At 44.2% G+C, this 22,617-nt stretch overlaps 1 protein-coding gene across 3 annotated transcripts in view; it reads left to right on the top strand.

The window, feature by feature from the left end:
* The window catches only part of ARMC9 (armadillo repeat containing 9), a 246,026-nt gene that overhangs the window by 18,537 nt on the left and 204,872 nt on the right, over window positions 1-22,617 (top strand). For all 3 annotated transcript variants that reach the window (XM_073675277.1, XM_073675278.1, XM_073675276.1), the window contains exons 2-4: window positions 5,123-5,212; window positions 9,557-9,682; window positions 12,974-13,144. In XM_073675277.1, the coding sequence (XP_073531378.1) occupies window positions 5,162-5,212; window positions 9,557-9,682; window positions 12,974-13,144 (348 nt within the window). In that variant the 5' untranslated portion in view covers window positions 5,123-5,161. The remainder of the gene's footprint in view (window positions 1-5,122; window positions 5,213-9,556; window positions 9,683-12,973; window positions 13,145-22,617) is intronic.

Below are 22,617 nucleotides of genomic sequence, written 5' to 3'. Positions count from 1 at the left end.
GCTCCGGACACAGCGCAGGGCTTCTGTGCCGACAGCTTTCACTTGTCACAGAAGCACTGCGCTGTGTCCGGAGCAGGGAAGTTCGCATCGCTTCTGTGACAATATATGAAAAGCCGGCAATTCAGCAGCGGCATAAGCCGGCACCCGACAATTTAGAATAGAAAGAATAGAGCATCACACATAGATTAGATAGATAGAAACATGTCAGTCACATATATATGAAGTACAGTGACAGTGTTGCTTACTGTACTTGTCATTTAGTGTAAAGGATTTATTTAAAAAAATATTAGTGTTTTCGTGCACCGTCTCTTTAAAAAAGCCGGCCGGCAATTCAGCAGCGGTACCCGACAATTTATAACAGAAAGATAGAGCATCACACATAGATTAGATAGATAGAAACATGTCAGTCACATATATATGAAGTACAGTGACAGTGCTGGTTACTGTACTTGTCATCCAGTGTTAAAATAACGGATTTATTTAAAAAAAAATTGGCGTGGGGTTCCCCTTAATTTTAGTCTCTAGCGGAGGTTAAGCAGACGGCTGGGGCAGATGTTTGAAGCCTGGGAAGGGGGTAATACCCACGGAGCTTCCCAGGCTACTAATATCAGCCCCCAGCTGAATACCTAGCCTTTACTAGCTGTTAAAATGGGGGATCCCAAAAAAATTACGTGGGGTCCCCCCTATTTTAATAGCTAGCAAAGGCTAGGCAGACAGCTGGGGGCTGGTATTAATAGCCCAGGAAGGGTGCCATGAATATTGGCCCCCTCCCAGGCTAGAAACACCAGCCGTCAGCCGCCCCAGAAATGGCGCATCCATAGGATGCGCCAATTCTGGCACTTAGCCTCGCTCTTCCCATTGCCCTGTAGCGGTGGCAGTGGGGTAATAGGGCTGGGGTTGATGTCAGCTTATAATGCCAGCTGACATCAAGCCCAGGTTAGTAATGGAGAGGCGTCTATAAGACGCCCCCATTACTAACCCCATAGTCAAAGTTAAAAGAAAACACAAACACCCAGAATAAAGTCCTTTAATTGAAATAAACACACAATTCTTTATTGTTCTAAATTAAACCATACTTACCATCACGCCCATTCCAGCTGAAGCCAACGATCTCCTGCAATAAAAGAAAAATAATAAAGCAACATCATCCTTACCTTTCCATGGTTCCCAGGACAGCTTCAGCCCTGCTACATCGAGATGACAGGCTGGACCGCAGCAGAAAGCTGCCATCCAGCCTGTCATCCCGCAGACACTGAGAAGCGCAGGCATGCTTGCGCTCCTCAGTGTCTCGCTGTGACGGCATCCAGATGAGCCGACAATGAACTCAGCTCACCTCCTGGACGTGCGTCACTGACAGCGTGGGAAACTTCTACTGCGCATGCGGGGAGCAGGAGAATTTTCCCACGCTGTCAGTGACGTGCATGAGGTGAGCCGAGTTCATTGGACATGATCTCGGCTCATCTGGATGCCGTCACAGTCAGACACTGAGGAGCACAAGCATGCCTGCGCTTCTCAGTGTCTGCCGCATGGCAAGCTGAACGGCAGCGTTCTGCTGCGGTGCAGCCTGTCATGTGAATGTAGCAGAGCTGGACCGGTCCTGGGAACCATGGGAAGGTAAGGATGAGGTTGCTTTATTATTTTACTTTTATTGCAGGAGATCGTTGGCTTCAGCTGGAATGGGTGTGACTGTAAGTATGGTTTAATTTAGAACATTAAAAAATTGTGTGTTTATTTCAATTAAAGGACTTTATTCTGGGTGTTGTGTTTTTTTTAATTACTTTACTAGAAATTCATGGCGGTCATGTCTAATATTGGCGTGACCCCATGAATTTCGGGCTTAGGGCCAGCTGATAATGCCAAGCTGGCCCTAACCCCTTTATTACCCAGTGAGCCACCGCACCAGGGCACTGGATGAGTTGGGTACAGCGCCAGAAGATGGCGCTTCTATGAACGCGCCATTTTCCGGGGTGGCTGCGGACTGCAATTTGCAGCGGGGGGGGGCCAGAAAGCTTGGGCCTCCCTGCGCTGCGGATTCCAGCCCCCAGCTGCCTAGTTGTACCTGGCTGGACACAAAAATAGGGCGAAGCCCCACGTCTTTTTTTTTTAAATTATTTCATGAAATAATTAAAAAAAAGGGCTTCCCTATATTGTTGTGTCCGGCCAGGTACAAATAGGCAGCTGGTGGTTGGGGGCAGCCCGTTCCTGCCTGCTGTACCTGGCTGGACACAAAAATATGGCGAAGCCCCACGTCAACATTTTTGGGAAAAATTAATTACAAAATTAATAATAATTTAGGGACTGCATCTTTATTAACCCCTCAATTGTCATTTAGTGTTAAAATAAAGGATTTTTTAAAAAGAAAATTGGCGTGGGATCCACCATCATTATAGTCTCTAGCGGAGGTTAAGCAGACGGCTGGGGCAGATGTTTGAAGTCTGGGAAGGGGGTAATACCCACGGAGCTTCCCAGGCTACTAATATCAGCCCCCAGCTGAATACCTAGCCTTTACTAGCTATTAGAATGGGGGACCCCCCCAAAAAATGACGTGGGGTCCCCCCTATTTTAATATGTTTATGAGTGACAGTTTTCCTGCTATATACCTGCATGTCATAAGAATTTAAATTAAAAAAGGACCATGTTAAATTCAAATCTGTTTTTTTTTAATTTTTACCGGTGTTTGGTATGCGTTGGAAAAGGGGTAGTCTTATACGGTGAATATATCCTAAACTCTATATTTTAACAGGAAAGTAGGGGGGTCGTCTTATACACCAGGTCGTCTTATACGCCGGAATATACGGTAACTTCTTTATAATTATCTCCCTCTGCCATTTCTGCCTGTGAGTGGCGCTATCACTGGCCAGTCACAGGCTGCACGTGACCCCCCGCTGACGTCCTGTCTATTGAGGTGTGACTCAGTGCTGGGGTCCCCGCTTTGGATGCTGGATTGTGGGCGGGGTTACCCCACCGCGTCACACCCAGCATCCACTGCGCGCTTTCCCAATAAATGGGGAGAGGGAGAGCGCGCGGTGGATGCTGGGTATGACGCTCGGTAAGAACCCCGGTGGAATGCGAAAGACAAAGACCCCCGGCTGCAGCCTGGACTTGTCGTGACGTCAGCGGATGTCAGAGCCGGCTGCAGCGGGGGGTCACGTGCTGCCTGTGAGCGGCCACCGATAGCGCCACTCACAGGCAGAAACAGCAGAGGGAGGTAATTACAAAGAAGCTTCTATTCATCATAAAAACGCTTTGGCATATTTTAAATAGTAGTGGACAACCCCTTTAATAACACAGTGCACCACCAGAATGCCAGTCAGTTCCCCACTGCAGAGCCAGGCTTCACCCCTCTATAATACCAGCCACAGAGGCCCATTGTATTTTTGAATAAAGAGCCCTCACATGGTATTTATACAGTATCACAATGCGAATCAGGGCCTCTCTACAATACCAATTAGTCCCACAACATTACAGTCCCGACCCCTCCATAATGCCACATGCAGAGCTCGGACCCTGCCGTGAGCTGTCCAGACAGCAGAGGTGTGAAGAGACAGCCAGGACTGTATGGAATTGTCTCTGTTCTGTGTCAGTATCTCCACAGGTTCCTGGGCTCCATGTACCAACCTGGAGCTGTGCACCCGGGAGCTGTGCACCCAGCACAGAGCATGCTGCTGCCACAGTCACACACAGCTCCATGCTGGGTTTTGCTCCTGTGCTTCTATATGACAGTGGGGTTTATTCTATGAGCAATTTTCTTGTGATATATATATTTTTTTAATTATTTTTGGTCCCTGAATTTCTTATGTCTGAATACTTTCAGCGTGGTATGTTGAGGGTTAAAGTCCTTTCGCCTGTAAATATGAATGTTGATGTTCAGATTTTCGTGTGTTGTTTCTTGTGTAGTCAGAAGTTATATAATTATATGGGAAGTGGCAGACAAGACGTAATAAAGTTACCTTGATGGGTAATCACATTATAGCGTTTGGAGTCTTTATTACCAGCCAACGAGGCAGAACAAAGACCAGATCTCTGCCGGGTACAGGGCGTCCTGATTCACTCCATCTATCTCCAGTGAAATGCCACCTTCTGGTCTGGAGACAAGAATTCCTGCAGTAAACACTACTGAGCAGCGAAGCCGGGCCGGGAGGGTGGCACCCAGTCAGGGCTGGTTCACACCACGCAGATATGGGGCCAATATGCTGGGATTTGCTGCATGTAGACGACGGGTATTAATAAAGCGAAAACATTCACATGGAAAAGCAAGGATGCTGCAGATGAGGGTGTGGAATTACTGCAGGTTTAGGCCTCGTTCACACTTTGACATACGAGTTCTATCTGTGCTTTTCACAGCACTCATACCTATGATGGTCTATGGGGCTGTCCTATCTCAATTATTTTGCAGACTGACTGGTCCATTCAAAATTGCAGAGACTTGTCCGATATTGATCGAGTCTTGAATCAAAATCACAATGCAAGTCTATGGGTCCGTGAAGAAATTGTTCAGCACTCGGATGCCTTCCATGTGCTCTCTGGTTTTCACAGATGGCTAGATAGGAGAAGGTAGAGAAACCTTTTCTTTTCTCATCTGAGAAAAACGTTTAAAATTCGGTCCAAACTCATTCTGAACAAAATCACTGGTGAAACCAGGACCATTTTTCTCATATGTGAAAAAACCCCAGACATCTGAATAAGCCCCATGGTTGGGGTCACACAACTGTTTTTCTCTTTTCCAAGAAAATTTCTCCAATTCTGCTATTCACACTCTGATCAGACTTTCTCGGGTGTGGAGAATGAAAAGGAAAAAAAAAAAGGTTCTCAATCTTCCCCATTCAGTCTGTCCGTGTCCTCCAAGTGTGGTCCCATTATTTTTTTTAGACCATTGACTTCAATGGCTGAATACATTCTGATTATCATAGGAAAATCATGCATGCTGCAAAAATTGGTCATGGGGACGAGTGCATGAGTCTATACACTGAGATCCAGAGCAGAAAAATGTGGCCTTAACTGAATGGTGGGTGCTATCTGGGTGGCGTAATTTTGGCATAATGGGCTTTCCTCTGGGATTGTTATGCCTTTATGATTGTTCAGATTTGCTGTGTAATATTTTGCTCTTATCTTTTTTCTTTAGCTCTTCTTGCTATGTGGCAAGTAACCGATTAGTGTTAAAATGGGTGATATTTTGGCATACGAGGCAGATTTACTTGGGTTAGTAAAAGAGGTGAGTATACCGCACTCTTTATTGTGTATATACAAAGGTCTGTATCTGATGCATTTTTCTCCTAAGGGCAACTTTTCGACATAATTCTAGTCGCTGGAACTTTTTTTATTTCTTATTTTCCGGTTGTAGTTTTTTTTTCTCTTTAGATATTTTAGGCTATGTGCACACAAGTTTGTATTGAGTTCTTCAAGCAGAAACCCCTACAGAAAACATTCCTTTTTTTTTTTTTGTTGGGGGAGGGAAGGGGGGGGGGGATTTTGTAAGAGTTTTTTTTTTCTTGAATTGTTTTTTTGCTGCCTTTTGATTGGACAGTACTTCGTTTGGACTGGCTTCCTTCTGGATTCTCTTCAAAGAAGTGACATGTGCTTTCTTTTTTTCTGCCAGGCAGTTTTCTAAACCTCTTCAGGGGAAAATAAAAGCTATAAAAACTCAATGAACAGCAAAGTGGATTTTCCATAGAAAAGAGTTTCCAAGAGTTTTAGAAGAAGATTTTGTTGAGGATCCATCCCAAATATCTGTTAAAAAAAAAAAATGAATGTGGTCATATCCTCATGACTATGTTCACATCTCGGCAAAAGCCGTCAGATCCATTAAAAAGAAAAAGGGGTCTATTAGGTGCCAGTTATGTCTTTCATGCTACGGATCTCCAACTCTTATGGTTTTTGCTTATAAATTAAAAGGACTTTTGCATACTTATTTTTATTATATGTAGAATTGAGCCATTGGCTGTTGTGTTATATTCAGATTAGTCTTTTGTTCTTTTATTGTTTATCTGTCTATTGTTGTTTTTAATAAAGGGGCTGTCCAAAATAAATATATATATACACTGCTCAAAAAAATAAAGGGAACACTCAAATAACACATCCTAGATCTGAATGAATGAAATATTCTCATTGAATACTTTGTTCCGTACAAAGTTGAATGTGCTGACAACAAAATCACACAAAAATCATCAATGGAAATCAAATTTATTAACCAATGGAGGCCTGGATTTGGAGTCACCCCCAAAATTAAAGTGGAAAAACACACTACAGGCTGATCCAACTTTGATGTAATGTCCTTAAAACAAGTCAAAATGAGGCTCAGTATTGTGTGTGGCCTCCACGTGCCTGTATGACCTCCCTACAATGCCTGGGCATGCTCCTGATGAGGTTGCGGATGGTCTCCTGTGGGATCTCCTCCCAGACCTGGACTAAAGCATCCGCCAACTCCTGGACAGTCTGTGGTGCAACGTGACGTTGGTGGATGGAGCGAGACATGATGTCCCAGATGTGCTCAATCGGATTCAGGTCTGGGGAACGGGCTGGCCAGTCCATTGCTTCAATGCCTTCATCTTGCAGGAACTGGTTTCTAACCATTTGTGCAGACACATGCACATTTGTGACCTGCTGGAGGTCATTTTGCAGGGCTCTGGCAGTGCTCCTCCTGTTCCTCCTTGCACAAAGGCGGAGGTAGCGGTCCTGCTGCTGGGTTGTTGCCCTCCTACGGCCCCGTCCACGTCTCCTGGTGTACTGGCCTGTCTCCTGGTAGCGCCTCCAGCCTCTGGACACTACGCTGACAGACACAGCAAACCTTGCCACAGCTCGCATTGATGTGCCATCATGGAAGAGCGGCACTACCTGAGCAACATCTGTGGGTTGTAGAGTCAGTCTCATGCTACCATGAGTGTGAAAGCACAACCAACATTCAAAAGTGACCAAAACATCAGCCAGAAAGCATTGGTACGGAGATGTGGTCTGTGGTCTCCAACGGCAGAACCACTCCTTTTATTGAGTTTATCTTGATAATTTCCAATAATTTCCATATATTGTCTATTACATTTGCACAACAGCATGTGAAATTGATTGTCAATCAGTGTTGCTTCCTAAGTGGACAGTTTGATTTCACAGAAGTTTGATTGACTTGGAGTTATATTCTGTTGTTTAAGTGTTCCCTTTATTTTTTTGAGCAGTGTATATACACACAGTACAGACCAAAAGTTTGGACACACCTCATTTAAAGATTTTTTCTGTATTTTCATGACTATGAAAATTGTACATTCACACTGAAGGCATCAAAACTATGAATTAACACATGTGGAATTATATACTTAACAAAAAAGTGTGAAACAACTGAAAATATGTCTTATATTCTAGGTTCTTCAAAGTAGCCACCTTCTGCTTTGATGACTGCTTTGCACACTCTTGGCATTCTCTTGATGAGCTTCAAGAGGTAGTCACCGGAAATGGTTTTTACTTCACAGGTGTGCCCTGTCAGGTTTAATAAGTGGGATTTCTTGCTTTATAAATGGGGTTGGGACCATCAGTTGTGTTTGTGCAGAAGTCTGGTGGATACACAGCTGATAGTCCTACTGAATAGACTGTTAGAATTTGTATTATGGCAAAAAAAAAGCAGCTAAGTAAAGAAAAACGAGTGGCCATCATTACTTTAAGAAATGAAGCTCAGTCAGTCCGAAAAATTGAGAAAACTTTGAAAGTGTCCCCAAGTGCAGTTGCAAAAACCATCAAGCGCTACAAAGAAACTGGCTCACATGAGGACCGCCCAAGGAAAGGAAGACCAAGAGTTACCTCTGCTTCTGAGGATAAGTTTATCCGAGTCACCAGCCTTAGAAATCGCAGGTTAACAGTAGCTCAGATTAGAGACCAGGTCAATGCCACACAGAGTTCTAGCAGCAGACACATCTCTTCAACAACTGTTAAGAGGAGACTTTGTGCAGCAGGCCTTCATGGTAAAATAGCTGCTAGGAAATCACTGCTAAGGACAGGCAACAAGCAGAAGAGACTTGTTTGGTCTAAAGAACACAAGGAATGGACATTAGACCAGTGGAAATCTGTGCTTTGGTCTGATGAGTCCAAATTTGAGATCTTTAGTTCCAACCACCGTGTCTTTGCGCGACGCAGAAAAGGTGAACGGATGGACTCTACATGCCTGGTTTCCACCGTGAAGCATGGAGGAGGTGTGACGGTGTGGGGGTGCTTTGCTGGTGACACTGTTGGGGATTTATTCAAAATTGAAGGCATACTGAACCAGCATGGCTACCACAGCATCTTGCAGTAGCATGCTATTCCATCCGGTTTGCGTTTAGTTGGACCATCATTTATTTTTCAATGGGACAATGACCCCAAACACACCTCCAGGCTGTGTAAGGGCTATTTGACCAAAAAGGAGAGTGATAGGGTGCTACACCAGATGACCTGGCATCTACAGTCACCAGACCTGAACCCAATCGAGATGGTTTGGTGTGAGCTGGACCGCAGAGTGAAGGCAAAAGGGCCAACAAGTGCTAAGCCTCTCTGGGAACTCCTTCAAGATTGTTGGAAGACCATTTCCGGTGACTACCTCTTGAAGCTCATCAAGAAAATGCCAAGAGTGTGCAAAGCAGTCATCAAAGCAAAAGGTGGCTACTTTGAAGAACCTAGAATATAAGACATATTTTCAGTTGTTTCACACTTTTTTGTTAAGTATATAATTCCACATGTGTTAATTCATAGTTTTGATGCCTTCAGTGTGAATGTACAATTTTCATAGTCATGAAAATACAGAAAAATCTTTAAATGAGAAGGTGTGTCCAAACTTTTGGTCTGCACCAATATATATATATATATATATATATATATATATATATATATATAGATATAGATATATATATTATATGGGAAAACACATTGCATAAAACCATATTTAGATCATTTTCTATATCCTTACAAAAAAAGAGCATTTTTTTTTTTCAATAGAATTTTTTTTGCCATTATTTCCCCCCAGATCAGTAGTGGTATGACACCACAACAAGTAAGTATAAAGGTGCCTTAGAATATACATTCCAGTGACCTATGTAGAAGAGGTATTACCATCATGTTTGGTGGTTTATTGTGGATATATTACTTTCTCACTAGGAGGAATCTGTTGCCTCCGGTTCTCACTTAGCCTGAATGCAATATATACATTGCTAGTGATTGAAGAGAGTGAATATGAACATGTACAACATAAATATTTTTCCGCTCATCAGGCAGAACCAATGTTAGTCTTCCCATGACCTGCTCCGGGCCCCTCATCAAACAATCACATTGTGCATTGGCTTCTCCAGAACGTGCAGAACGGCCTACGTGGCTCTCCTCATATACATATATTCTTATGTTACAATAATTGCTCCCTGTTTCCCAAAGTAATTATGTGGAATGCCACCCCGGAGCAGGGAAATGGGATAGCAACGTTTCAAAGAAACCATTAAAATGGCCATACAGAAAGTGATCCTATTACCTATGGGTACAGATCATGTTCGTCTTTACATTGCAATGTACTTTTCTTAGTGTCATGTTCTGCTGTATTTTATTTGTTTTCTCTTAGTTTCTTAATTTCGGAGAGTTTCATGAGACTCTGAAAAGCTTCACCAAGGAGTGTAAGGTTAAAGGCAAACCAATTCCCAGAGGTGATGGATCAGTTACTAGAGATTCTAGGACTTTACTTATACAGGTGGGTAAATTGCAATACCACACCAATGAAATATTTGATATTCTTCTTTCTTTTTGTTTATTCGAAATATTAGATAAAGACTAAGTAATTAATGAATAACAGGAATCTTTGTCATACACAACCGTACAGTAGAATAATGGTGTCTGACAAGGAGTATGACTGTACCTATACCTGGTACACAAGAAATATTCCAGATATTAATGTATGATCTGTAACGTGCACTATGAATACGGGATCGCAACAATGAATAAATAGTAGAAGCAGAAATAGAGGTTTATAACAATTGCAAGCAATTGAATGGCAGTCTCACAGTTGTCACCACTTAAGTGTGAGAATTTAATTTATGGGGGTTGTCCGAGACCAAAAATTGTTTTTCTGTAGGCATGGATGTTTTAAAATCATTGGATGTTGCATTGTGCTAGTCACCTGACTGCTTCAGCCAATCAGCGGTCCTGTTGACATCTGGACAATGAAGACATCACTTCTGGACCCTGCACAGACCTCCCCATCCTGGTATGCATGACCCCCCCTCATCCCCATCCTGGTATACATGGCCCCCTCATTTCCATCCTGGTATGCATGGCCCCCTCATCCCCAATCCTGGTATGCATGGCCCCCAACACGCTGCACACATGAAAAAAAACTAAACTATTCTACTCCCCTTCCTTCCTCTGCTCCAGCGCTGTGTCCTATTCTGCTGCCAGCAGCTGATCTCACCCTGTAAGCAGCACAAGACATCACTGCCATGCGCCCTCACACGTTAAGGTTAGCTGTCGGAATATGCACTGCTCTCCACGCCCGGGACTATGAGTGTGGAGAGTAGTGAATATTCATGCTCTTTAATAGCGGGCATGGTGTTAGCCGCAGCCAACGGCTCCTGCAGCGGCTCAGCGATCACATGTGTCCGCTGTTAAAGAAAATTAATATTCATTGCTCCCCACGCCCGTTGGGAGTGGAGAGTAGTGAATATTCATTCTCTTTAACAGCGGACACATGTGATCGCTCAGCAGCTACAGGAAGCCGGTAGCTGTGGCTAACACCGTGCCCGCTATTAAAGAGGATGAATATTCACTGCCCTCCACTCCCTTGGGCGTGGGGAGCAGTGAATATTCATTTTCATTAACAACGAGCACAGTGTTAGCCACAGCACCCGGCTACTGCTTCTATGACCTCTCCTCTGCCGCCGCTCCCCCGACCCCTCCACAGATACAGCCACAGCAGGTATATCCAGACTATAAGACGCACCCCCCAGTTTTCTCCAAAATTTTGGAGGCAAAAAGTGTGTTTTATAGTCCAAAAAATACGTATGCCTTTGTTTGTTAGTTTGAGAAAATCCATGCCTAGAAAAAGGAAATGTTTTCCATATTAAACAACCATTTTAATAAGGAAATAGAAAATTGAGCTGAAGTCAGCAGAGACTTGACAGCTGCATCTTGTCCATATTTCTGTACATTTTCCTCCATATAAAATTGATGGAGATTAGTTCTAATTTGGTTGAAAATTCCAGACTGTCCCCAGAATTAAAGGTGTTCCCCAGGAAAAATGGCAATAGACTGGCTTTTATGAACTTAAAAGGAGTCTGTCAACAGGCTTTTGCTACTTAATTTGAGAGCTTCATGATGTAGGGGCAGATACCCTGATTCCAGCAATGTGTAACTTACTGGGCTGCTAAGTATAGTTTTTAGAAAAATCACAGTTTTATCAGTAGCAAATTATCTCTAGAGGACTACTAAACCTGCTGCCATGTAGTCCTTCATATTCATGAGTGCTGTATAACCTCCCCAACACTGATTGACAGCTTTGTCTATGTACAGTATACACAAAAAACTGCCAATCAGTGGTGTGGTCGGGGTTATACAGAGCTCAACATTCAGAGAACTGGTAAATCTGCAGCGCAGAGAGCCATTTTTAATCGAAACTGCAGTAAGCAGCCCAGTAAGTGACACGTTGCTGGAATCAGGGTCTCTGCCCCTGCGTCATGCTGCTCTTAGATGGGGGTAACAAAATTGTGATGATAGATTCTTTTTAAAATAGTGTTGTTGTTGTAAAAATATTATTTTCCATCAGAGGACCTTATTCTTGAGTGGGTTTACTATATATATATATACATCTGAAGAAGCTTTTGCGTTCTTTCTGCCAGGTGTTCACACAGTTTCTTTTGAATGTTTCGGAGGTGCACACCCCCCAGTCTATGTAGCCCTCTGGGGCGCCGTTGTTCCCTCTTTGTGTATTATCCGGGCTGTGTGCATGAAATAGACGTCCAGAATATCTGGGTGGTTGTCCATACGCCTCCTAACAAACGTGTACGGCCATCAGATTGGTTCCCCTGAAATAAAGCTTAATCTTTGCTGAGTGTACCCTTCTGTGTTTGTTTGCAGTGTTGGGGGTCATCTGTGCCTGTGTTTTAGGAATGTAGTATATGTATATATTTAGTGCTCCATTAAATGCCGGCAGTCTCCGAGGCGAGTATCATTGGGACGTTTATTGTAATTAAGGATGTAGGTTGCAGAGAGACACGCAATGTGAAGAATGTTAACACTGAGGAGGGGGCGCCCTTCTGGTACAACGCCTTGTCTGAGCTGATCCTCACCTCCTGCAGACAGGGTGGTGAATGTTAGGAAACGTCTTGTCTCTTAGATATATTGCTTCATTCTTTTCCATTTAGACAAGAGCAAGTCTGTTAGGCTAAGGTCATGGAGGTGAGCACATAGGTGTAACAGGATATGATAAGATGCATCCCTTCTCCTTATAAGATAGCAGATGAGGACGTTCTTAACCCTTCATACAGTCTAGATATTAGCTTTCTGTCATTCCTTAGTAGTGTTTGACCGGTTGGATTTTTACCTGCCCTTGATTGGTCATAAATGACTTTAATAAGTGACCCCAATCATTGACCCATGTAAACCTCCCGCTGATCATTTGTCGAACAAGCAAAAGGCTCATTTGTCAACTGATTGGATTGTTTATTTGGACCCTAAAATCATTGCTCGTGTCGGTATATTCCCCTCGTATTCCAACAATAATCAGACGTGCTGGCAATGAGTTGCATTGTGCTGTCTGCCACGTTGGCAGCCTATACTGTTATTCCTCTGGTCACTTCTGATGAAATTTGCAATAAATGTCACCAATAGGATATTATTGTAGACAGAGCCTTAGATATGAGAGATTCCTATATAAGGTTTATACTTTCCAACGTTGCCATTAATAGTATTCAAGAATATCCATGAGTCTAGTAGAAATGATTGCAACCTGCTTATACTGAACGTTCTCCTCTCATGTCTTGTCTTGCAGAAAGACCTCCTCACAGCTTTTGAAGATGGGGAAAGAAAAACCTTCTTTGAGACGTGGAATGAACATGTTCCTCCGGACACCCGCAATAATGATCCTTTGGCGCAAAAGCTTGAATTTTACCTCCATATCCACTTTGCCATTTTTCCCTTAAAGCATAATATTGGACGAATTGTAAGTCTGCAGGCCTATTTTACATTCATTTTATTCTAGAAACATGTTTTTTTTTTATATATTATAAGAAATTTCATTGCTATATATTGTTCTACAATTAATTATGTATTTCATTGGCATTTATTGTACAGTTGGTCTAGTCAATTAAATATCAACCTTCTCAATCTTGACGCAATCTCTTTTTGGTGTAAATGTGCACCTCGGTATAAGGTGTTAAGACCAAGGTGACACAATAAGGTGGATCGTAAGGTGTGTGTGTGTGTGTGTGTGTGTGTGTGTGTGTGTGTGTATGTATGTAAGTATATATATATATATATATATATATATATATATATATATATATATATATATATATATATATATATATATATATATATATATATATATATATATATATATATTATATATATATATATAATATGTGTGTGTGTATGATCATGCAGACATGGCCAAAGTTGCGCAAAAGAGAGATTTTGTAAGAGTAAACCCTGCCCCCTTCATATACATCAGCCTGTTAGCCGAACCTGCCGATATCGACGGGTCCGACTGACTGATTAATGTATGAGAATTCCAGAAATTATTGTGGAAGTTAAGAATCCAGTATGTTCAGTTTCAGACTGCCGATCCCTCTGCGATAAGCCACCACCATGGATGTCTGGCAGTGGCTCTCATGGAGAACACAAGCGCTTGGCTGAGCAACCGCTCCTGTGTATGGGAGAGTCGGGTGAGATAACTGTCAGCTGAACCAACATTGGGCCAACAGCTATCTAAAGTGTATGGGGGTTTAACAGGATGCTTCTGTCTGAGATATGGGTGAGCTTTCCTCAGAAAGGTTCCCATTCTTGTCTAACCATCATGGCCTTCTTCACATTTCATACAACCACACAGACCCATACAAGTCAAAGGCTTGGCTTTTCAGGTCTATAGGATTGAGGAAAAATAAAATGGATAGCACACGGCAGCCATGCATGTGCTACATGATTTTCACAGACCCAAAATTTGACAGTCATAGGATACGGTCTGGGTGTTTCACTCACCATCAGTGCTTCACTACTGGGTCCACTTTTTCAGTTCTCCTTTTCTTTTTCGCTGTTTTCCTGCTCCTTTCTATCAGTTAAGTCACTCACGTGACTGATGTCTGGCCAGCCGTCAGCTTTTTATGAGTCTATTGTGACAGAGTCAATGGTGTAATATACGAGGGGAGGTATGTGTCACTCAGGTTGCTCTCCTGTGTGAACTGAGACCTACTCAATTTCTGCCAGCATATTATATGCTGGGGGTTAACTCTTTTAAAGGGTGTGGTTTTATGTGAATGACATAGAGATGGGAGGGACGTCATTCACCATACCTCCCCTCAGGGTGTGGCTGAGCATGGTTTAAATTTATTTAAATTTAAATTGTGGTCTGGAGAGGCAAGGTCTCCAGACTGGGAAAGCTAGAGCTCAGGATGGAGCTGAGGGCTGGGATTACACCCTGTGTGGGCGTATTCCCCATACATATGGACTGTGCTATCTTTTATCTTTTGTTTTGTTGTTTTGCCAGTAAGGCCGTGTTTATTTTTGCTGGAGTTGCAGGGTTTATGCCATATAATAAAGCCTGCATAGAAAACCGGGTTCCTGAGTCTACTTCTGGAAGCAGCCTGGCGAGTCGTCTTACCACACTATGTAGAAAGCCGAAATTGGTGCTGTCATACGTGCCTGACTTCCAGTTTGGCTTCACATCTGGGTCAGCAGAGAAGCTGATCTGCCCCAAGCCTTTGCCTTTAGCTATAATGCCGCCCTCCCAGACAACATACGTAATCTGGCCACCGTCCTCATTTATCTTTCCTTCTCACTTCTGCCAATACCATATTTTCCGCAGCTCTAACCTGTGGAGGGCTATGAATACATAGAAATGTCTTGTACTATCTTCACAAGGGAACATTTTAAACATGGCTGCCTTAAAAATATTGTTACTGGGGACATACGCAACAACTCGTATGGAGAACTACATAATTGCTTTGTCCTTTAGGCCCAAAAGAGTTGATTCTTGAGGGTTTGAATCTTTTTTTTGGAAATGGTAATCTGGATCTGTGAAAACCAGGATTGGGGGTCTGGATTTTTGATTATAGACTTCCTGTCTTTGGCCTTTTGTGGTCTTTGCTCCATATCTGACAAGTGAGACATTGGTCTCGGGAGTGGTCTGCTTTTCTTGGCTTCTAAAAGATGGCTACTCATATCCTTGTCATGGCAATATTTAATGGTCTATTGTCTGTGATTATTAATGCCCTATCCTCCGTCTTTACTTTACTAATTTGTCCTTGTACCTCCCTTATATTTCCTGGTTATAAGCAATTATTTCTCCATAAGCTAAAATTAGATATGATACACCCCACTGGAAAGAAATGAGTATAAATGTAATAGAAATCAACTTCTGGCAAATATCTGTACTCATACTGAGCAGGCTGCAGCCTAATGACAGTAATAGTTGTCTTACCAACTGGCCAATCTGCTCATTATAGTGGTTGCTATTTTTTAAGTCTAACGCTAGCTTCACTTACATTCTTGAATCCTGTTAATAGGTGCGAGATGCGACTAGTTAAATATTTCTTCTACATTTTTATCAATTCCCATACCTGATCCATCCAGGATGGATTTAATCCAATTTATTTTGCTTATAACAAAGATAACTAATTTAAATTATGTAGTGCTAATTATTAGTCTAAATACTAATTATTACGTGATTCATAGAAATTCAAATACCAGAATGACAAAGTATATTAAGTGGAGCACATTTAAAAAAAACTATTTCTCCTGATAAGTAATTGCAGACATTACATTATAAAATCTATGTACAATACTTTGGAGGAAAATCTACCAGGTATTCATAGTTTAAAGGGGCTAAGAACTTACCGTCAAGTATGTGGTAACTACCTGCTTGTTTTTCCCTGCAATGATCTCTCCCGGCTCAGGAGGCGATTACTCGGCTTCCTTTGATCTCACTTCAACAGAGCATCTCCTTCTCTTCTGCTCTGCTCTGTTGATGAGGCATCACTGTTGATTGACACTGGCAGTGACGCCCCATTGAAAGAGCGGAAGAGAAGAAACTTGGTGTCTTTAAATGGTCATTGCTTGTTGATGTAAATGTAACACTCCAGACCAATTTTTCATCTATAAGGTTGGTCTGATTGGTCAGAAACCTGAGTGCTTAAATCCCATTTAGGTGCACGCCCAGGAGGTATATGCCAGACAGTGACCACAGTATGAAAGGATACCTTATCACCCGTTCACCGTTAGAGATCCATTGCATATTGCTGTGGCCCTCTGTGTAGGAATCACAGTTAAAGGGGTTTTCAAATGAATAAAAGTTATTTTTAATCAATAGATCTTGGAATGATAATAAGTTCCACAATTGAATGCATTTAAATAAAATGTTCCTGTGCTGAGATAATCTTATAAATGTGCACCTGCTGTGTACTGTGTAATGGCTGTGTCTGACTGTACAGGAACATGGTCTGATCATACCACATCTCCTGGGCAGGGGGGACGCAGGAGAGTATACAGACATTACAGCATGGGGATCACAGCTGATTCTTTCTTTGAAGTAAAACATTGTTTAAAAACAGGCAGTGAAATGTTTTACCTCACAAAAAGAATCAGCTGTGATCCCCTGCTGTAATGTCTATATTCTCTTTTGCTTTCTCCCCTGCCTGGGAGATGTGGTATGATCAGACCATGTTCCTGTACAGTCAGACACAGCCATTACACAGTACACAGCAGGTGCACATTTATAAGATTATCTCAGCACAAGTACATTTTTTTTAAACACATCCAATTGTGGAAATTATTATTATTCCGAGATCTATTGATTAAAATGAACCTTCGTTCGTGGGAAGACCCATTTAAGTCTAAATATGCAAATACATACCAGCCAGATAGAGGCCAAAATGAATCTCTTGGTGAATGTGGGGCTATGAGAACAGTAATGTACATTTTAGGAGCTTTTGCAGGCATGTATGTTTGGCTAACTGCACGAACACTGACATTTAGTCCTGCCTTTTTCAAGGATGCTTTCTTGATTTAGAGCACTATACATGTGTATGTTCATGTATAATATAAAATCATGAGCAGCACGGTGGCTCAGTGGTTAGCACTACAGCCTTTCAGCACTGGGGTCCTTGGTTCAAATCCCACCAAGGACAACATCTGCAAGGATATATTCTCCCATGTTTGTGTGGGTTTCCTCCCACACTCCATAGACATATAGATAGGGAATCTAGATTATGGGCTCCAGTGGGACAGTGCTGATGATGTCTGTAAAGTGCCGCAGAACTAATGTGCTATAAAGGCATGTAAAATTAATAAATGTTAACCCCTTCCCGACCCGTGTCACAGCGTCTGTGACATGGAAATCGGTGCGTTCCCGACCCATGTCACAGCGTCTGTGACATGGAGGGATCGCGCCCCTGCAGCGCTTGCGAGCGGGGTCACTCAGGTGTCACAGTTGCTGATGCAACTAGACAACCTGTAGTTGACCTCACGGGGGTGGAGTAACCCCCCCGTGCCTAGGACCCCTCCGATTGGCAGTTTCACTTTCACTTTAGTGAAACTGCCAATCGGAATGAATTAAATATTTCACCAATGGAAATTGGTGAAATATTTACAATCTGGGCATGGCCTGATGCATATACCATCAGCCATTTGCTGGGGGAAGTGTCACCTCTGTCCCCGTCCCCCCCCAGATCTGATTGGGGCTAGTGTCCATGTGACGCTAGCCCCCCAATCAGAAGTGGAGGGGGATGTTTACAATGGCTGACCAAGCTCCCCAGCTTTCATCCCGTACGTGGAAGCTGAGGAGCTTGGTCACCCGCCGATCTGCCGCCACCGATCCGCCGCCCCCCATTGCCGCCACTGTTACCGCCGGTAAATATTTCCCCCCTTGTCCGACTCCAGCCCCCACTTAGCCCCCGACCCCCCCCCCCCTCCAACCCCTTCCACCCCAGTCCAATTTCCTACCGCTCCCTCTCCCACGTCTTCATCTACCGGCTGGTGCTCTCCTTCTGCCAGCCGGTGTAAGGTGATCACAGGCAGCAGCAGGCTCACTGTAAATCCCCTGCGCCTGTGATCACCCACCATCCCTCCTAGTGATCATCCCCCTGTCCCAGTGATCACCCCCCCCGTCCCAGTAATCACCCCCCCCCCGTCCCAAGTCATCACCCCCCCCCCAACCCAGTGATCAACCCCCCCCTGCTGCTGCCGGCCTCCTACCCCCCTTGCTACTGCCGGCTCCTGCCCCCCTTTCTGCCCCAGTGATCACCCCCCCTGCTGCTGCTACTGCCGGCTTTCTGCCCCCCCTTTCTGCCCCCTCCTACGCCTGACCACCCCCTCCTGCGCCCCGTGTGCCTGAGCGTGCCCCCTCCTGCGCCCCGTGTGCCTGAGCGCGCCCCGTGTGCCTGAGTGCGCCCCCTCCTGCGCCCCGTGTGCCTGAGCGCGCCCCGTGTGCCTGAGTGCGCCCCCTCCTGCGCCCGTGTGTCTGAGTGCGCCCCCTCCTGCGCTCCATGTGCCTGGGCGCGCCCCTTGTGCCTGAGTGCACCCTCTCCTGTGCCCCGTGTGCCTGAGTGCGCCCCCTCCTGTGCCCCGTGTGCCTGAGTGCGCCCTTTCCTTTAGCCCCATGTGCCTGAGCGCGCCCCGTGTGCCCGAGCACGCCCCGTGTGCCTGAGTGCGTCCCCTACGCCTGACAGTCCCCTACACCTGACAGTCCCCTACACCTGACAGTCCCCACACGTGATTGCAGAAGTTTACACCAAGCATTCACACATACACTCACACTATAATAAAGTTTTGATTTTTTTTTTTTTACACACACACACAGCACACAAAATGTCCCGCCCGTCCCGCTCATCCCAGTCTAGGGCGTACACAGCTGAGGAGGTATATTCCATTATTGCCTCCGAAGCGGATAGTGAGGGAGAGGACCCCACATTCCTCTATTCCTCCCATTCTTCCTCCTCCAGTGACATCGAGCCCGCACCAAGACGACGTCAGAGGTCAAGACATCGTCCGGAGGCCATGGAAGAAGACCCACAGTCATCTGTGAGTAACCCTCAACCTGGTGCTAGTCACGCCCAACCTAGCACCAGGGTCCACGTGTGGACCCCCGTCCCTGAAAATTACACTCCACGGATTCCTGATTTCCTTCCCCAATCAGGAATCCAGTTCGAGACAGCAAACCTCAGGGAAATAGACTTTTTCAAAGTCTATTTCTCTGAGGACATTGTCAGTCTCATGGTGGAGCAGACCAATATCTACGCCCAACAATTTTTGGCTGCAAACCCAAATTCAATGTTTTCTACTTGGAGTCCCGTTGACTCAGTAGAAATGTTGAAATATTGGGGACAGGTACTTCACTTGGGGATTGTGAAGAAACCAGAGATCCGCCAATACTGGAGTACCGATATTTTATTTCAAACTCCAGTGTTCGGAATGGTGATGACCCGCAAAAGATTTGAGGTCATTCACAAATTTTTACATTTCCGGGATAACGCGGACAGCCTTCCCCGCGATGACCCGAATTTTGACAGACTGTTCAAAATTCGTCCGGTCATCGAACACTTCAGCAACAAGTTTGCTGAAGTGTACGTTCCCCAAAGGGAAATTTCTGTGAATGAATCTCTCATCCACTTCAAAGGGAGGCTTCAATTCCGACAATACCTGCCCAGTAAGAGGGCCAGGTATGGAATAAAACTCTACAAGCTGTGCGAGTGTGCCTCAGGGTACACTCACAGCTTTAGAGTGTACGAAGGAAGTATTCGAGGATGCAGCCCCCAGAATGTCCACCTGCTCTGAAGGTGAGTGGGAAAATAGTGTGGGATTTGATCCGCCCACTGCTTGATAACTTTTACACAAGCATCCCACTATTTCAGTCCCTCTCTGCCAGAGCTACCGCCGCTTGCGGTACTGTGCGCAGAACCCAGAGGGGTCTCCCTTTGACGCTAATTGAGCAGCCTCTCCCAAAGGGTGAGAGCCGAGTCCAATGTAGCGGCAACATGGTTGTGGTGAAGTTCAAAGACAAAAGGGACGTCTTTTTCTTGACCACAATCCATGGTCCCGGCACCACGGCCACCACCGTTAGAGGTACCCCAGCACCGGTCCACAAACCGGACTGTGCCCTGGGGTACAACAAGCACATGGGGGGAGTTGATCTTTCTGATCAAGTCCTCCAGCCCTACAGTGCCATGCAGAAGGCGAAGGTTTGGTATAAAAAACTGGCCGTGCACATCGTTCAAATGGCACTGTATAACGCATACGTGCTATCATGATGTGCAGGCCAGACCACCAACACCTTCCTCAACTTCCAGGAGGCGGTGATAAAGGCCCTGATTTTTAGAGGTGAAGAAGCGGGCCCCAGCACCCCTGGAACTCGAGTCTCCCGTGTGGTACCAGGGCAACATTTTCCCGTTGAGGTCACAGTAAGAAAAAGATGCCGGGTCTGCCATAAAAGGGGGATAAGAAAGGTCACCCTTTTCCAATGTGAAACTTGTCCTGACAAACCGGGACTGTGTTTGAATAAATGCTTCAAAATTCATCACATGTCCCCGGACTAAACACATCCTGACCTTCCCTACAGAACTCACCCACACTAGCATGACATACACAACATCACACACACACAACAACCTCACGTACACTACAACACACACACCAACCTATGTCAGGTTGGTGTGTGTGTTGTAGTGTATGTGAGGTTGTTTGTGTGTGTGTGGTGTATACACTACACTATACCACACCGCACACCAACCTGACATACACTACACAATTTGTGAAGCACCTGGGGGTGCTCACTATGCATCTAGATAAGTTCCCTGGGGGGGTCTAGTTTCCAAAATGGGGTCACTTGTGGGGGAGCTCCAATGTTTAGGCACACAGGGGCTCTCCAAACGCGACATGGTTCCAATTTGTTAGCGGACACCATGTTGCGTTTGGAGACCCCCTGTGTGCCTAAACATTGGAGCTCCCCCACAAGTGACACCATTTTGGAAACTAGACCCCCCAGGGAACTTATCTAGATGGGTGGTGAGCATTTTGAACCCCCAGGTGCTTCACAAATTGATTTGTAAAAGTGAAAAAAAAAATTTCCAGAAAAATTTTCTTTTTTCATTTTTATGGATTAATTTGTGCAGCACCTGGGGGTTCAAAATGCTCACCACCCATCTAGATAAAGTTCCCTGGGGGGTCTAGTTTCCAAAATGGGGTCACTTGTGGGGGAGCTCTAATGTTTAGGCACACAGTGGCTCTCCAAACGCGACATGGTGTCCGCTAACAAATTGGAACCATGTCGCGTTTGGAGAGCCCCTGTGTGCCTAAACATTTGAGCTTCCCCACAAGTGACCCCATTTTGGAAACTAGACCCCCCAGGGAACTTATCTAGATAGGTGGTGAGCATTTTGAACCCCCAGGTGCTTCACAAATTGATTCGGAAAAATGAAAAAAAAAAATTTTTCTTTTTTTGATTTTTTCACAAATAAACGCAAATATTATCGACCTAAATTTAATGCTAACATGAAGCCCAATATGTCACGAAAAAACAATTCTCAGAATCGCTAGGATCCGTTGAAGTGTTCCAGAGTTTTTACTTCGTAAAGGGACACTGGTCAGAATTGACAAAAATGCCAAGGTCTTTAGGGTCAAAATAGGCTGGGTCCTGAAGGGGGTTAAGAATAAAAATAAATATAATTTACTACGAAGACAACTATCCAAACTCCATATAAAGTCATTGCTGAAAGTGTTGGCACCCTTGAAATTGTTTTAGAAAAAGTATTTTTCCCAGAAAAAAATTACAATGTTTTGTTATACACGTTTATTTCCTTTTTGTGTATTGGAACCGCACAAAAAAAAACTCAGAAAAGAAGGCAAATTGGACAAAATTTCACATAAAACCCCAAAAACGGGCCGGACAAAATTGTTGACACCCTCAACTTAATATTTGGTTGCACACCCTTTATAATAAATAACTGAAATCAACCGCTTCCTTTAACCATCAACAAGCTTCTTACACCTCTCAACTGGAATTTTGGCCCACTCTTCTTTTGCATACTGCTCCAGGTCTCTCATATTTGATGGGTGCCTTCTCCCAACAGCAATTTTAAGATCTCTCCACAGGTGTTCAATGGGATTTAGATCTGGACTCAGTGCTGGCCACTTCATAACTCTCCAGCGCTTTGTTTCCATCCATTTGCTCTTCTTGAAATATGTTTTGGGTCATTGTCCTGCTGGAAGACTCATGACCTAGGACGCAAACCCAGCTTTCTGACACTGGCACTAGATTGTGACCCAAAATCCTTTGATCTTTAGATTTCATGATGCCTTGCAGAATAGTCAAGGCACCCAGTTCCAGAGGCAGCATAACAACCCCAAAACATCTTTGAACCTCCACCATATTTGACTGTAAGTACTGTGTTCTTTTCTTTGTAGGCCTCATTCTGTTTTTGGTACACA

Source organism: Phyllobates terribilis, unplaced genomic scaffold, assembly GCF_046119375.1.
Source record: "Phyllobates terribilis strain yellow unplaced genomic scaffold, ASM4611937v1 Scaffold_3__8_contigs__length_932513732, whole genome shotgun sequence".
Lineage (NCBI taxonomy): Eukaryota > Metazoa > Chordata > Amphibia > Anura > Dendrobatidae > Phyllobates > Phyllobates terribilis.
This window is presented reverse-complemented; position numbering and strand designations above follow the sequence as displayed.